The 17380-nt window shown below is 35.2% G+C and overlaps 1 protein-coding gene and 1 long non-coding RNA gene across 3 annotated transcripts in view; one reads left to right on the forward strand and one right to left on the reverse strand.

Moving 5' to 3' along the window:
• LOC103885396 overlaps window positions 1–2748 on the forward strand; it is a 34974-nt gene extending 32226 nt beyond the window's left edge. Inside the window, exons 3-4 of the long non-coding RNA XR_648452.4 lie at window positions 2134–2182; window positions 2663–2748. This is a non-coding gene — a long non-coding RNA (uncharacterized LOC103885396). The remainder of the gene's footprint in view (window positions 1–2133; window positions 2183–2662) is intronic.
• FBN2 (fibrillin 2) overlaps window positions 1–17380 on the reverse strand; it is a 269631-nt gene that overhangs the window by 107413 nt on the left and 144838 nt on the right. The window contains exons 1-5 of one of the 2 annotated variants that reach the window (XM_009209018.4): window positions 8406–13648; window positions 7039–7158; window positions 6002–6127; window positions 4990–5112; window positions 2879–3001 (exon numbers count right to left, since the gene is read on the reverse strand). In XM_009209018.4, coding sequence (XP_009207282.1) covers window positions 2879–3001; window positions 4990–5112; window positions 6002–6127; window positions 7039–7158; window positions 8406–8481 — 568 coding nt within the window. In that variant the 5' untranslated portion in view covers window positions 8482–13648. Of the gene's footprint in view, window positions 1–2878; window positions 3002–4989; window positions 5113–6001; window positions 6128–7038; window positions 7159–8405; window positions 13649–17380 lie in introns of those variants that run through there. The other variant, XM_003900063.4, reaches the window with a different exon arrangement.

Genomic DNA, 17380 nt, shown 5'->3' on the forward strand with positions numbered 1-17380 from the left:
CTCCCAAAGTGTTGGGATTACAGGTGTGAGCCACCACACCCAGTGCCTTTTCTTTCTTAAAAAATGGAAAGATTTTAAAATTTCCTCAGGTAATTAGCAGATTCTACATACCATGAGTAAAATATGTATGGATGCAAAATGCTAACTTTATTTTATTCTTCTTTCTTTAATATCAACTTTTATTTATAACTTAAAGCAGCAACTCTTAAGACTATGACCTAGACATGGTGCCACTATTCTAATTTAATAACAATAATATCAATAGTAGTTAACTTAGTGGGCATTCATTATGTGCTATACACCATTCAAAGCTTTATTTAATTCTCAAAACAACAAAAGAGGAAAGGAGGAACAGAGAGGTCCTGTATCTTGCTGTCATCTTAGAATTTTTTTGTCACTTAAGAATATTCAGTAGTTATCATGTGGCCTGAGTTTTCTTCCTTATTTACTAAACTGCATCATTGAATAAACCTAAAAATAAATTTTGAATGAATGGGAAAGATAAAGATATGATTATCTTTTGTTTATAAACTTGCTGGTGAGTTGTATTTTAACATACTAGTTAAAATCGTAGCCTAATTACCTGAAACCGGAAAAAAAAAAAAAAAAACCCAAACACATCTTTAATATCTACAGAAAAAAAATGAACAAACAAAAAAGAGATTTAAAATTAAAATGCTTATCCTAATAGTTTTTCATAACAGTGATTCATTTATTTTTTCTTTTTCTTTTTTTTTTTTTTGAGACAGGGTCTCACTCTGTCATCTAGGCTGGAGTGCAGTGGCACAATCATAGCTCACTGTAACCTCCACCTCCAGGGCTCAGGCAATCCTCCTGCCTCAGCCTCCCAAGTAGCTGGAATTACATGCATGTGCTACCATGCCAGGCTAATTTTTGTATTTTTTGCAGACATAAGATTTCACCATGAAGCCCAGACTGGTTTTGAACTCCTGAGCTCAAGCAATCTGCCCACCTCGGAATCCCAAAGTGCTGGGATTATAGGCACACACCACCACACCTGGTGAATTTTTGTACTTTTTGCAGAGATATGGTTTTACCATGATGCCCAGACTGGTCTTGAACTCCTGGGCTCCAGTGATCTGCCCACCATGGAATCCCAAAGTGTTGAGATTACAGGCATGAGCCACTGCGCCAGGCCTCATCTCAAACTTAAAGAATCAATGGGTCTAAAAAGTGACATCAAGTCAAAAGATGTGAAGAAAACATCTAGCACATTATAGAAACAATATATAATTTTATACACATGACAAATAATGTTTTTATTTTAAAAAGTTTAAATGACCACAATGATGAAAAACTGGAGGAGGCTTTATGACAATTTCCAATGTGTTTCCTGGATGTGAACAAGAGAATGAAATTTTATGTTTTACTGAATTCCTAGCAACAAATCACATGTTGGTTACTTAAGAGAAAAATAGTTTCTCCCTCCAAAACTGGCTTTGTACTCATGGTAGATCTCAACAGAATCATTTAGGTAAAGGAAAAAAGCAAGTAAATATATTAAAGCAACTGAAAATATTTTAGCTCTGTACACAGGAAGAAGCTATATTCTTCCAGTTGCTGTATTTGAAATATCCCTGAACAAAGTGCTGACACTTTGTAGGGTGAAATAAATCTTTGACTGGATAGAGTGGATAAATTTGAGTGAACAGATTATTTCCATCTGCGAATTCTCTACTGTTTCTCCTCCACCTTTGGGATCCAAATGTTTTGATTCTCATCGGTAGGAGTAAAGTATTAACTATGTCTAAGAATGTTGTATCTCTCAAATATACTTTGAAATCCTATTTCTATGTTTTACTGTACAACATGAAAAATAGAGGGTATACAATGGCTAATTCACCCTAGAAGCCTCATGAAAGCATTTTTGGAGAGAAAACTGCATTAAATGTATTTTTACCACTCATTCTGCTATCCTTATCATTGGGATATATTGTTGGGGTTCCCAAACACCAGTGACACTTCTGTTTTGCCTGCCTCTTCAAAGCTGGGCCTGGTACTTCTGACTGATTTTCATGGGATCAATTTGACAAAAGTATCCTGGAGGAATCTGAAAGGCTTAGAATAAAATATATATTCTTGCTCATACTTTTTATTCTCTTGCTTCTGCAGCTAGTTGCATGGTGATGAGGAGTAACTAAAAACATTTCGAGCTTTTGATGTAAGTCCAATATTTATATTTTAAGTTTTGTTAGGGCAAAACCAAGAGTTTACTTATCTATAACTATAATTCCCATTACATATCTTATTTGTTATTAATTATAAAACTGAAATGCACTGTGTTTAGGATTCAGTTATCTAATACTATCAAGTATGCTGGTTTAAAAATATATTTTTTTCTTCTCCAGCATTTTTGACTTGCATGTCATCAGAGACTTCTGAAGGTTCTGAAGGGGGCTATCTGGGGGTTCCTGCCCATTAAAAAAATAGTTTTGTTAATATATAATTTACATATCATAGGATACATCACTTTAAAGTGTACGATTTAATAGTTTTTAGCATATTTACTGATGTGTTTATCCATCACTACAGGTGATTTTAGAACATTTTAATCACCTCAAAAATATCTTTTAGCTCCCACCCCATTCTCCCACCACCCCCATCCTCTCTGTCCTAACACGAATCTACTTTGTCTCAACAGACTTGCCGATTCTGGAGATTTCACATGGATGGAATCATATACAGTATGGTGTTTTGTGACTGGCTTCTTTCACTTAGCGTAATCTTTCCAAGGTTTATCCATGTTTTAGTATGTACTCTTTTTATAGTGAATATTATTCCATTGTATAGAAATATCTCTGTCGGCTTTTCAAAGATCATTTTGCACAGTGGGGCCATTGTAAAATGTTTCACTTACCAACACACACACGTCCATCCATGCCCACAGCCAGGCCTGGGGGACAGTCACAGCGGAAGGACCCTTCATTGTTGATGCAGTGCCCATTCATGCAGATTCCTGGGGTCTGGCATTCATCAACATCTGCGCAGTGGGTGACAGAAGTCAAGTAGTTACTGGGTAAATATAACTTTATTACAGGGTTTACTTGCTGCCACTGCTCAATACTACCAACCTTTTGTTTATAACTTTATAATTTGTGAAGAACAAATAAGTGTGGTAACAGATATTATATGCAAATGCAATCCTTTCAACACATTTCAGAAAGACAGTAAAAGTTGCTTTACTTTACCCATTGAGGAAAAAAAAGCCTCACAATCTTCTTTTTCATTATTTATTTGGTGATCCCATTTAATGTTAAATAATTCAAATTAGTTAAGTAAAACAAATTCTTTAAAAATTAAGGTAAATTTCTGTAATTTTTTTCACACACAGACACTTTAACTATAAGTAGATCCTATGCTGATAATCATTTGATCATTTCACAATAACAAAATAACTTGAGGTACGTCTTTTAATTTTCAATCCACTTGAATTTATCAAATGTAACCCAGCATTAAATGACTTCCCCAAAAGATGAAGCAGACTTCAAACACAGAGCTGCCAACTCAGGAATACTGAAAATCTTCACAACATTTGTAATTAAATAATTAATAAGAACTAATTTCCAGAAAGCAGAAACTGGTGAGGTCAAACTCATCTTTAGATGTATACTGAAGTTTCTTTAAAAAGGCTGAAATAAAGTCACATACTGTAACATAATTCTACACACTGCAGCATAATGGCAATTTTCTATCTTGTGTTAAATCCAAATCAGCTAACCCTGAGATGACATCCCAGTCATGAGTTCAACCATCAGAACTACAGTACTCCTCCTCCTTGGACAGTCAAAAATCTATTTCTTATTCAGAAACATAAGAATTCAGTCTCAATTTTTTAATTTCTACTGTCCCTAGAATTTCATTGCAATTCATTGAAATTATAGGAATTGAGCATGATCCTTATCTGGTACTTAGATTAAGTTTGTGCAATTGAAGGCAAAACATCATTTATGGAGTTAATTTTGTTTTAAAGAAGGAAACAAAGAAAAACAAAAATTTGGCCAGGTGCGATGGCTGATGCCTGTAATCCCAGAACTTTGGGAGGCTGAGGCAGGAGGACTGCTTGAGCCCATGAGTTTGAGACCAGCCTGAGCAACATAGTGAGACCTCATTTCTACAAAAAATAAAACAAAATTAGCTGGGCAGGGGAACACGTGCCTGTAAGTCTCAGCTACCTGGAAGGCTGACGTGGGAGGATGCTTGAGCCCAGGAGTCAAAGGTGCAGTGAGCTGAGATTGTGCCACTACACTCCAGCCTAGGTGACAGAGCAAAAGCCTGTCTCAAAAATAAATAAATTTAAAAAAGAAAAAGAAAAATTTGCTTCTAAGTAGAAGCTGCAAAATGTATTCCATTTTATTAAATTCCAATTGTGAGTACAAACATAATAAGGTCTCATTTATTTCCAAGAGGCACATCTTTAGCTTATTAAGGTTATCACTAGAGATTGGTCTTCAAAATGGCTTCATAAACAAAATAATTAATTGCAATATTAAGATGTCTTCACTAAATCAATGTAAGATTTTTAGATAATGATACAGTTACAAATGATCTGTATATTAGCTTTATGGAAAAGATGTAATACTAAACCCACAATGAATGACAGTGGAAAATCTACTTCTGAGAATGCATACAAAACAAAAACCTTTCAAGATTTTTTCTTCTTCTTTTTTATTCAGCCAAGCAGTTGAGAGAAATTATTTCTACATTGTTTTCCACAAGACTTGCTAAAACCAATCTGTCAGTCCCTTAATTTTTCCTATACCATTATTATTTTTGTTAAGATATTACTGTTCCCTAGACCACAATGTATGTTTTTCTAGAAAGCTTTAGACACCTGTCTTATTGAATTAGCAAGAAATGTGAATAATATGAAAGCCACACGAGGAAGCTGAAGTAATTCTTCCATGGTTCATTCAAATAAAAAAGGTGGTTTCAATCATGGTCACTTTCCTATCTGAAAGCCACACATACCAGTACAGTAACGTCCATTTGGAGCCAAGACAAATCCTGGTTTGCAGATGCACTTGAAGCTGCCATCTTCATTGATGCACATTCCATTCAAACACATGTTGGTAGTTGTACATTCATCATGATCTGCGGAAGAGGAGAGAGGGACTTTGAACACTGGCCTTGAGGGAACTAATTCCTTCTTCTTCCACAAACAACCCCCAGTCAAATTCCACTACATAAATGAGCCATGTGCTCATGGTTTTTAGTTTTTGTAAAAAAAAGAACGCCAACTGAATGAGAGAAAATAGTGTGGAGAGTGGAAAGGACCTTTAGTATACGGATATAAAGAAAAAGAATTAAATAAATTTTGTGCTTAGTTCCTGTTAAAACCACAAAAACCATGAGTAGTGTGTTACTTTGTATACCAAAAAGATAATATAATTTAGTGTTTATTTTATAAGAAAATAAGGCAATGGCAGACCTCACTGCAAATGGAATGATTTGGACTTTCATTAGTAGATGAATATGATGTGTTGCTTTGTAAACAATATTTCTGTAGTGTATTGGTATCCATTGCACTGCTAGACATCACAGGCCACAATTTTAGAGATTTGTATACTGCATATGTCAAGCATTTTTATATTCCTCTAGTTAGTGGAGGATGGGAAGACCTTTTCTATTTTGTCAGTGTTGTGACCCCAATACCTGAAATAGAGTAGGGACTAGTAATCGTCTAAACTTATGAAGAACAACTGTTACTTACAATTTAACATGTAACACACAGGAAATTTTCAGAAGCAGTAAATTATTCATTGTTATAACATTTCTCTCCCGACCCTGTCCCCCCAACAACAACAACAAAAAACCTGTCCTTTTGCTTTAAGTCTTTTATTAAATGCATTTACATTTTACCTAAGTTACCTGAAGATCTCACATACGTGGTGTGTGAGCTTTCATGGAAATAGTATATGGTTCTAAATAAAAATGTATATCCTTTAAAAATCTTTTGCAAGGGAGCAGGCAATTTCCATACCAACACAGTTTTTTCCATCTGTAGTTAATTCAAAGCCGGCATTGCAAATGCACTGGAAACTTCCATCTGTGTTCACGCATCGACCGTTTTTACAAAGAACCCCATTCTGGATGCACTCATCAATATCTAGGAAGATTGAGAATGGCCAAACATTATTCTTTTACAATACTTACAGATAAACACAGTAAGATAAGAAATGGAATTTTAAATATTCAAAATCATGTTGTTTCTTTAGCAAAATTTCTGTCTCTCAGCAGTTTTTGTTTTTTTTAAAAATTTTTTTGGATAGGTAGGTGCAAGCAATTTTACAGCTCTTATAGTAGCTGAAGAGAGAAAGGAAAAAAAAAAAAAAAAGAGGGTCTCCAGTAAGCCTAAGAAAGGGTGGGCAAGACAGCTGGAATTACTGGTTGCAGCTGTTTTTGACAGAGTGGATGAAGGCCTTAAAAGTCAGAACACGATGTTGGATAAGTGTAAAGTAACTACAGAATTTCTAGATTAAGAGTAATACCATGAAAACTGCGGGGAATTTGATTCAAGCAACTACCTGTGGATGAATAGGAAATGAAAAAGAAGACAGGCAGTCATCTGGTAAAAGAATTCTGAGCTGAATCAGCAATGAGGTAGCGCGTTTGGACCAGGGTGGTGGGTGTAGCACTGAAGCTATGAATAAAGACCAGGCATGACTTGGTGTTGGACTATGTGTGGGATTCAAAGAAAACAGTAGTTGAAAATGACTATAAATCTTAAACTCAGTTAATCAGAGAAGGTTACTGATGTTATTTGCAGAAAGGAAGCTCTGATCTAAGGAAGGAAGATAAACTGAATTTTTGTGAAGCCAGATACCATGTTGCCTGGGTTACATATGCAAACAGTGTTTATGTTTAAAAGGAGAATCTCTGAGGGTACTATAAATAAATCTGTAATAATGTAACAACATTTATTTTATTCCATGTTTTAATAAATTTGCTTTTAACCTCAACAGCCTTGGTCACTATATTTCATGGAACATTTTCATATGTGAAAGCAAACTGCCTTACCAATGCATGCTTGCTTGGTAGGAGTCCTCTGGAATCCAGTATGACATTTACAATAATAGGAACCAGGTGTGTTAACACAATCTCCATTAGTGCAGGGATTTGATGTGCATTCATCAACATCTGTGAGCAGCAAAAGAAACCATTATAGACTTCACTCCATTTGTAGAAAGGTTTGTTTAAAGTACATTTAGCCCTCTAAAATTTGAGAGAAGGCCAGTCAGTGGTAATAGTCTAAATAGCAAAGTATTTATAAATGAATGAAAATTCCTTTCTTCAAATACACTCAGAGGCCAGTCTGAAGATTTACAAAAATATCACCTTTTAGAGAGTACCATGGGAATTTGCTTTAATCAAAAATTAAAGATTTTTCAGTTGGAGTAATGGCCAATGATTAAAAGGATGGGCCCTGAAAAGAGAAATAGGCTATAATGCTTATTGCTTACACCACTGTGGGCAAGTTAATAACCTCTCTAAGGCTTAGTAAAGTGTCAGAAGAACAATGAAAGGATTCTGAAGATACATATTTATGTTACATGTTGTCATTGCTATTAGTTTTAAAGAAAGAGATTGATGGATTATGGAATGTCTTTGGTATAACTTTTTTTTGGTGAACTCATCTATGTATAAAACTACATATACACTAAAGCTTGGATAATATTTTGAAGTAAAAAAACATGAGAGAGTAGAAAATGAAAACATTAAAACAAAGCCTATTTTTTTTCAGCAGTTTCAGTTTTCTTCAGGATCCTAAAATTGGCACAGAAATTTGTTGCATAAAATGAAGTTTTATGCAACTACTAGTCGTGACCAAAAAGTGAGAAAGTCATGCTTTCCTTTCAAGGTCTCCTAAAGCCTAATTAAATGCAAACCCATTGCAGAATTCAGGGGCTGAAAAACCAAATGACAGACTGAGCAGTCTGGACTAGTTAAATCCCAGAGAAATCACGTGTGCCAGTATAAGAAGTTTAATTCATCAGCAATGCCCACTAAATATTATTTTCAATCCTTGTAAATTAAAAGCCTGGCTAGTTGGTGAGGGCATAATGATTTGTCATTTCATATACGTGTAGAAGCCATTAACATATACAATTTCAGCTAAATTGGAGAACATAACAATAAAATCAGTTCACAGATTTACCATTTTAATAAGCAGATTCCTACTTTCACAGATGTTCTTAAAAGAGGAACTGTACTGTATCAAACCCACCAACTTCATTTATGTAAACACTCAGACTGAACGCAATTAAGCCCTTTCTGGTAATGGAAATAAACTTCATAGCAAATAAAATAAAAACAACAAAGAATAACAGGACTAAATCCTTTTCCATCCATCCAAGGACCCCTTCAGTCCAAGAAGACTCACTTACATTTAAAGTTTTGGTTGATACCATCAATTCTACTGAGCCAAAGGAACGAAGCAAAATGAGAAAAGAGAGAGAGCATTAGCAAGCATATCAAGTATAATAAATAGACTTTCCAATACGAAATACCACCTTCAGTTAGCAGTGTTGAAGATCACTTCAATTTTGTGTTACACAATTGAAACGCAACAATTAAAAACGTCTTGTAGTTGGTATCTTTACAGAAGCCTCAACATAAAGCTGTGTTTGAAGAACATGAGAAACCACACATCCACTCCCCTCTCTTTAGGTAGTTTCAGGAAAGTCACGTCACTTTGCAGGACTGTTTTCTCCCCTGGAGAGTCTGCTCCTAAGGCTCCTTGTTACTATGGCAGCTCTGCCAGCTATTCTGCCATTACAGCCATAATTCAATTCTGTCTCCTAAGCCCCTTAGGGACTCATCAAGAGTCTAGTGCACAGAGAAGATGTAATCATTCACTTAATTTTGGTGAAAACAATCACCAAAAAAACAATTAGTGACTTTACAATTCCATATGACTTTAAAACCCATTTGTTGTTTTTTGTTTGTTTTCTGGGATTTTCAGTTTTACACTAATCACAAATGACCACTGCCAACTTCTGAAATGAACATTTCATGTCTCCTCTTTATTCTGAGTCTCACAGTCCTGGACCTCCAACTGATCATGTTCGTTTTGTCTTGTTTACAGGAACAGAAAGTACTTAAATACTACGGTCTGTACATTTTGACTTCTTACTGTTTTCACTGCGGGGATGTGTATTTTTAAGCAAAATTCATGGGATTTAACCTCCTAAAATAAATTTTAAAATTATGGAGAATGTTGATTATCAAAATTGTTAATTTCTCAAATACTACTATATGGTTAAGAAACATTTTCCCTTGAAAAATACTTTATATGCCAACTTAGAAAATGTTTTTTTAATATATATATATATATTTGCAAGGGCTCGAAGATTACCTGTAGTCCAATAGAAATTTAAATTATTTTTTACTACTACAAAATAGAGTGACCTGAATTAAAACCATTGCTAATAGCAGTTTGACTTATACAGACACTAGGAGAGTTACAAATTTTAATTTTAAAGTAGAATTCTCAAGAAAAAGAGAGAAAAACATAATGGGGACATATAACTGTTTTCAGGCATCAGGAGCAATTCTCATAACAGCAACATAGATCCAATTCTATTTTCTTTGTCACTGATCCCTTAATAAATCTACTGCCTTTCAAGTTATACTGCTTCATTAGGTATCTCATAAAAGTTCCCAAATAGCAATGGCAGTTTGTTATTCCTCAAAACGTTAGCGCAGTTGACATAGCTACTAGTGTTATTTGGGCTCTTATAATTTAAAGCATTAGTTAATTAATATCCTCTTCACTTTTTCTGATGTGTTGTTTACAAATTCAATTTGTTGTTTATACATTCAAAGTGATCAAAAATTGACATTAAAGGATAGGATTAAAAATATTAAAACTCATTTTCTGAAAATGTGCTCCATTACTAAGTTATGTTTCTATGAATTACAGTAGTCAGAAAGACAAGTCTGCTGCTGGGGCTTTAACTTTGCAGGGCTAAATGATGAGATATATCTATCACTTAAAGAAACATCAGGTGGTATCAGCTAAGCTAGGTAGGCTGCATATGGTTATACAGTGTACAACCATAGGGCGTACCATTCATATAGATTCTTTGAATGATACCCTCTAGGTTTGTGCAGTCAAAATTTGAGCTAAGCCTAATTTAATAACTCTGACCTTGTAGCCCTGTACCTAGTTGAAAATGATTGTTTTTTCCAAAACATCGTATTTGGCCCATATTTTCTTTTATAATCATAGTGTACTTAGACATTTTTGGCAAAATTATGATACTAACTCTCTCTATACCTGGCCTCTCATCTATATTGTTTAATGGACGACCTGAACTCAAATCTGATATTTAGGGTTAAGCTAGTTAATGAAACATATGTATGTTAATATTATGAATAAATAAAATAACCTCAAAATGACTCAATTACCATCCTAAAACCACTCTTCAAAGTTAATAAAACCCCCTTAATTACCAAATCAAACAGATTTTTTTTCCTCACTGCCTTTGATTTTTCTACTGCATTTAACACCTGACACTACTTTTCTCTTGAAAGTGTGCCCTTCCCTAACTTCAGGAATATAATTCTCTCTTTTGCTATCTCTCTAACACTGTGAGCTAGAACAAGGTGCGTCTGAGCTGAGCTAGACTAAGGGCCTTCAATGTGGCTGTTCCATAGGATTCCAGCTGTAGTATTCCTGTTATCTTTTCACTCGTCCTGTTGTTCAGCCTGGGACACAGTATTCATCCTCATGGCTCTAAGGGCCACCTGTGTGTTGTTGACTCCTAAATCTGTAACTCTACCCTGGACATTCCTCTTAGCATTAGAGCTCTATAATTAAATACCCAAGACACCTAAAACTCAGCATGTCCAAGAAAGACTCAACAACTATTTTCTCCCAATCTGCACCTTCCTATACATGTTAACAACACCACTCTATGTCCAGTTTTGCTCAGCCAGAAACTTGTGTATCACTGTAGTTTTCTACTCTTTGACTCCCCACAACTAATCTGTCATCAGATTCCACTGATTAACCTCCCAAGCACTTGTTGAATCCTTTCTTCTGTAGTCCTACATCATTATTGTCATAATTTCTTGCCTAGACTTATATAAAAATTTACCAGCTGGCGTTATTGTTCCCATTTTTTCATTCCACAATCTTTGCACTAAGAAAATAGGGGACACTTCTGTTCCCAGCCAAGACAGATTTATTCTCCTTCCTCAAATACACAAACAAATGGACAAAGTATAAGAAATCATGATTTTCAAGAAACTTGACGTCGGGCAACAAAAAATATAGATTCCTAAGAGATGGAAAACAAACACAGTGAATATCATGACTATTTTAGCTTATGGCTTTTAAGAGGGTTTTCAGACCATGGTGCAGACAGGGGGAACCCCAGCAGGATGCAGCAAGCTCCTAAGTGGGTGAGTCAGAGCTGAGAGTCCAGAAACAGACCCAATATATAGGAGCAACTGATTTTCAACAACGTGCAAAGGCAATTCAATAGACAGAATACAGTCTTTTCAACAAAGGGTGATGGTTATTAATATACTACAAAAAATAACCTTCATACAATATTAAAAAACTAATTCAACATGGGTCATAGGCCTAAAGCTAGATAACTTCTAGGAGCAAACACTGAAGAAAACCCTTGTGACCTTAGATTTGGCAAAGATTTCCTAGACACAACATCAAAAGCATGATCCATAAAACAACAAATTTAATAAATAAAGCTTTGTCAGAGTTACAAATTTCAGCACTTCAAAAGATATGTTACAAGAAGAAAAGGCAAGCCACAGGCTAGGAGAAAACATGTGTAAATCATATATTTGATGAGGACTTATATCCAGAATAAACAAAGAACCCTCCAAACTCAATAAGAAAATAATTTTCAAATGGACCAAGATTTGAACTGACCCTTTACCAAAAAAGTGTCAGATCAAATAAACACATGAAAAGATGGTCAACATCTTTTTATGTGAATCATTAGAGAATGTAAATTAAAACCACAATGAGAAACCCCTGCATACCTATCACAATGGCTAAAATGGAAAAACCTGACTATACGAAGCGCTGGCTTGGCTATGGAGTAACTGATACTCTCATACACTGCTGATAGAAATGTAAAATAGTACATTTTGGCAGTTTTGTAAGTAATTAAATATATTCCTCTCACATAATCCAGCCACTCCATGCCTAGGTATACACGAAAACTAAAATGCTTATGCAAACACTTGTACATGAATGTTCATAAGAGCTTTATCTGTAATAGCTAGAAACTGGAAACAAAGTAAGTGCCCATTAACATGGGAATATATAAATAAACTGTGCTATACCCATACAATAAAATATTATTCCACAAAAAAGGAATAAATGATTTATTCCCATAACACAGATGAATCACAGAATAATTATGCTGAGTAAAAGAAATCAGACAAAAGGCATATATGTAACAGTATGATTTCATTTATATAAAACTCTACGTAATGCAAACTAATGTACAGTGACTGATCAGAGATTGCCTGGGGACAGGATCGGGGCTGGGGATGGACGAAAGGAGGAGCACGATAGAGAGATAATGGGCAAAAGTAAGCCTTATGAGGCTGATGGATATGTTCATTATCTGATCGTGGTCATGATTTTATTGGTATACACACATCAAAACTTATCAAGCTATATGCTTCAAATGTATACATATGGAGCATGTATTATTACATGGGTGATGAAATAATCTTTACATGAAAAATCTTTACATATGTATATATGTCAATTAAACCACAATAAAGCTAGTTTAAAAATCTGCACAACACATCCATCATGATTAACCAAGAAAAAGATATAGCCTTGTCTTCTTGGGCTTACAGACTTTTAGGAGTCATGAAAACCTACAATATAAGGTATTGTTTGAGGAACTCTGTGGCCGTTTTACAGCATACCTTTAAGAGCTTCATTGTCCTCCTTGCCTTTTAGAAATAAGTGCTTAGAATCCCTCTATTCTTCAACACAGGGTACATGGGCTGGGAAAACTTGAGAAAATATTCAAGTGGCACCTGGGGACCAAAAATCTACTTGGAAAAACCAAGGCTCTAGATGAAATTATAGTTGGATTTTTTGACATGGATCCGAAGTTGAGAGTATTAATCCCAGCTTTGACTAGCGTGTGCAAACATGGAGTACATCTTAGGATCAGGACCAACTTCTTTAAGACTTTGAACTAAGCAAGCCTAGCCAGTACACACAGCTTTAATTTTCAAAAATTTTAGAACTCCATATGAAATGGGTTCTTTAGCTATCCCTCAATTGGCTCAGAACTCAGCCAGGGAGAAAGATATGTTTTATATATACACATATATATATTTTTTCTTTCCAACTTCTATTTTACATTCAGGGAGTACAAGTGCAGGTTTATTACATGGGAAAATTGCATGTCACACGGGTTTGTTGTAAAGATTATTTCATCACTCATGTAATAAGCCTAGTGCCTGATAAGTTTTTTGATCCTCACCCTCCTCCCACTTTCCAGTCTCAAGTAGGCCCCAGTGTCTCTTGTTCCCTTGTGTTCACATGTACTGAAATGTTCAGCTCCCACTTACAAACGAGAACATACGGTATTTGGTTTTCTGTTTCTGTGTTAATTCATTTAGAACAATGGCCTCCAACTCCATCCATGTTGCTGCAAAGGACATGGTCTCATTCTTTTTTTTATGGCTACATAGCATTCCATGGTGTCTGTGTACCACATTTTCTTTATTCAGTCTACCATTGACGGGCATTTAGGCTGCTTCCATGTCTTTATATCGTGAATAGTGCTGTGATGAACATATGTGTGCATGTGTCTTTATGGTAGAACATTTTATATTCCTTGGGTATATACCCAGTATTGCTGGGTCGAATGGTAGCTCTGTTTTAAATTCTTTGAGAAATCTCCAAACTGCTTTCCATAGTGGCTGAGCTAATTTACATTCCCACCAGCAGTAGATAAGCATTCCTTTCTTCACAACCTTACCAGCATCTACTTTTTAATAACAGCCATTTTGACTGGTATAATATGGTATCTCATTGTGGTTTTCATTTATATTTCTCTAATGAGAGGTGATGCTGAGCATTTCATATGCTTTTTGTCTGCACATATGTCTTCTTTTGACAAGTGTCTGCTCATGTCCTTCACCCATTATTTAATGAGGTTTTTTTTGCTTGTTAAGTTACTTATAGATTCTGGGTATTAGAACACTGTCAGAGGCGTAGTTTGCAAATATTTTCTCCTACTCTGTAGTTTGTTTACTCTGATAGTTTCTTTTGATGTGCAGAAGCTCTTTTCTTTAATTGGGTCTCATTTGTCAATTTTTGTTTTTGCTGCAATTGCTTTTGGAGTCATTGTCATAAAATCTTTGCCAGAGCCTATGTCCAAAATGGCATTTCCTAGGTTTTCATCTAGAATTTTTATAGTTTTAGGTTTTACATTTAAGTCTTTAATCGATCTTGAGTTAATTTTTGTATACAATGAAAAGAAGGGATTCAGTTTGAATCTTCTGCATATGCCTAGCCAGCTACCGCAGCACCATTTATTGCATAGGGAGTCCTTTCTTGGTTGCTTGTTTTTGTTGACTTTGTCAAAGATCAAATGGTTGTAGGTATGTGGCTTTATTTCTAGGTTCTCTAACCTGTTCTATTGATCTATATGTCTGTTTTTGTACCAGTAGCATACTGTTTTGGTAGCTGTTGCCTTGTAGTATAGTTTAAAGTCAGGTAGTGTGATGCCTCTAGCTTTGTTCTTTTTGCGTAGGATTGATTTGGCTATTCAGGCTGTTTTCTTTTTTTCTTTTTTTTTGGTTCCATATGAATTTTAAAATAGGTTTTTTTCTAATTCTGTGAAAAATGTTGATAGTTTGATAGGAAGAGCTAGAATCTGTAAATTGCTTTGAGCACTATGGTCATTTTAACAATATCAATTCTTCCTATCCATGAGCATGGAATGTTTTTCCATTTGTTTGTGTTGTCTCTGATTTCTTTGTCTCTGAAAGAAATCAGAGATAAAATCTCTAATAAGATACACTTACTGATTTGCATATGCTGAACTCACCTTGCATCCTAGGGATAAAGCTTACTTGATTGTGATGAATTAGTTTTTTGATGTGCTACTGGATTCTGTTTTCTAGCATTTTGTTGAGGACTTTTGCATCTATGTTCATCAAGGATATGGGCCTAAAGTTTTCTCCTTTTCTGTTCTATCTCTGCCAGGTTTTGGTATAAGAATAATTCAGCCTTCATAGAATGAGTTAGGAAAGAGTCCCTCCTCTTCAAGTTTTTGGAATAGTTTCAATAGGAATGATACCAGCTCTTCTTTATACATCTGGTGGAATTTGTCTGTGAATCCTTCTGGTCCCGTGCTTTTTCTGGTTGGTAGGCTTTGCATTACAGATTCAATTTCAAAACTCATTATTGGTCTGTTCAGGGATTCAATTTCTTCCTGGCTCAATCTTGGGAGATGTTATGCTTCCAGGAATTTATAATTTCTAGTTTGTGTGCACAAAGGTATTTTTTAAGATTTTCTAGTTTGTGTGTATACAGGTGTCTCTGAGGATTTTGGTATTTCTTTGGGGTTGCTGGTAATGTCCCCTTTGTCATTTCAGATTGTGTTTATTTCCATCTTTTCTCTTTTATTCTTTATTAGTCTAGATAGCAGTCTATCAATCTTATTTATTCTCTCAAAGACCCAACTTTAGGTTTTATTGATGCTTTGAATGTTTTTTCATATCTCAACTTCATTTGGTTCAGCTCTGAATTTGTTTATTTCTTTTCTTTTGTTAGCTTTGGGGTTGGTTTACTCTAATTTTTCTAGTTCCTCCAGGTGTGAGGTTAAGTTGTGAATCTAAGATCTTTTTAACTTTTTGATGTGGGATTTTAGTGCTATAAACTTTACTCTTAACACCACTTTAGCTGTGTCCTAGAGAGTCTGTTATGTTGTATCTTTGCTTTTAATAGTTATTAAATATTTTATTATGCTGTGGTCTGAGAGTTTGGCTGGTATAATTTCACTTTTCTTTAATGTATTGAGAATTGTTTATGGCCAAGTGTGTGGTTAATCTAGAGTATGTGCTGTGTTACAGATGAGAAGAATGTATATTTTGTTGTTGTTGGGTGGACTGTTCTGTAGATATCTGTTAAGTCCATTTGGCCAAGTGTTGAGTTTAAGTCTCGAATATCTTTGTTAGTTTCCTGCCTTAATGATCTAATACTGTCAGTGGGGTGTTAAAGCCTCCTGCTATTATTGTGTTGTTACCTACATCTCTTTGTAGGTCTCTAAAAACTTGTTTCATGAATCTGGATGCTCCAGTGTTGGCTGCATGTATGTTTAGGATAGGGAAATCTTTTGTTGCATTGAACCTTTATTATTATGTAATGGCCTTCTTTGTCATTTTTTTTTAATCGTTGTTGGTTTAAAGTCTGTTTTGTCTTAAATTAGAATAGCAAAACTCCCACTGTTTTTGTTTTCCATTTGCTTGGCAGCTTTTTCTCCATCCATTTACTTTGAGTCTATGGATGTCACTGCATGTGAGATGGGTCTCTTGAAGACAGCATATAGTTGAATCTTGTTTCTTTATCTATCTTGCCGCTCTGTGCCTTTTCAGTGGGGCATTTAGCCTGCTCATTTTCAATGATAATATTGGTATATGCCGATTTGATCCTGCCATTGCATTTTGCAGGTTGTTATGCAGATTTGATTGTGTAGTTGCTTTACAGTGTCAATGGTCTATGTACTTAAGTCTGTTTTTGTGGTGGCTGATAACAGTCTTTCATTTCTATGTTTAACACTCCCTCAAGGACCTCTTGGTAAGGCAGGTCTGGTAGCAAATTCCTTCAGCATTTGCTTGTCTGAAAAATATTTTATTTTCCCTTCACGTATGAAACTTGTTTGGCTGAATATAAAATGCTTGGTTGGGATTTCTTTTCTTTAAGAATGCTGAATATAGGCACCAAACTCTTCTGGCTTGTAGGGTTCCTGCTGAAAGGTCCACTGTTATCCTGATGGGGTTCCCTTTGTAGGTGACCTGCTTCTTCTCTTTAGTTGCCTTTAAAAATTTTTTATTTCTTGTTGACCTTGGAGAATCTGATGATTGTATGTCTTGAAGTTTGTCATCTTGTATAGTATTTCACAGGGGTACTCCAGACTTCCTGAATTTGAATGTTGACTTCTCTAGCAAGGTTTGAGAGTTTTTCGTGGGCAGTATCTCCAAATATGTTTTCCAAGTTGCTTGCTCTTTCTCCTCCGTTTCAGGGATGCCAATGAGCTGTTAAGTTTGGTTTCTTTACATAATCTCATATTTCTCAGGGGTTTTGTTCAATCTTTCTAATTATTTTTTCCTTATTTTCATC

Source organism: Papio anubis, chromosome 5 (assembly GCF_008728515.1).
Source record: "Papio anubis isolate 15944 chromosome 5, Panubis1.0, whole genome shotgun sequence".
In the NCBI taxonomy this organism is placed as follows: domain Eukaryota; kingdom Metazoa; phylum Chordata; class Mammalia; order Primates; family Cercopithecidae; genus Papio; species Papio anubis.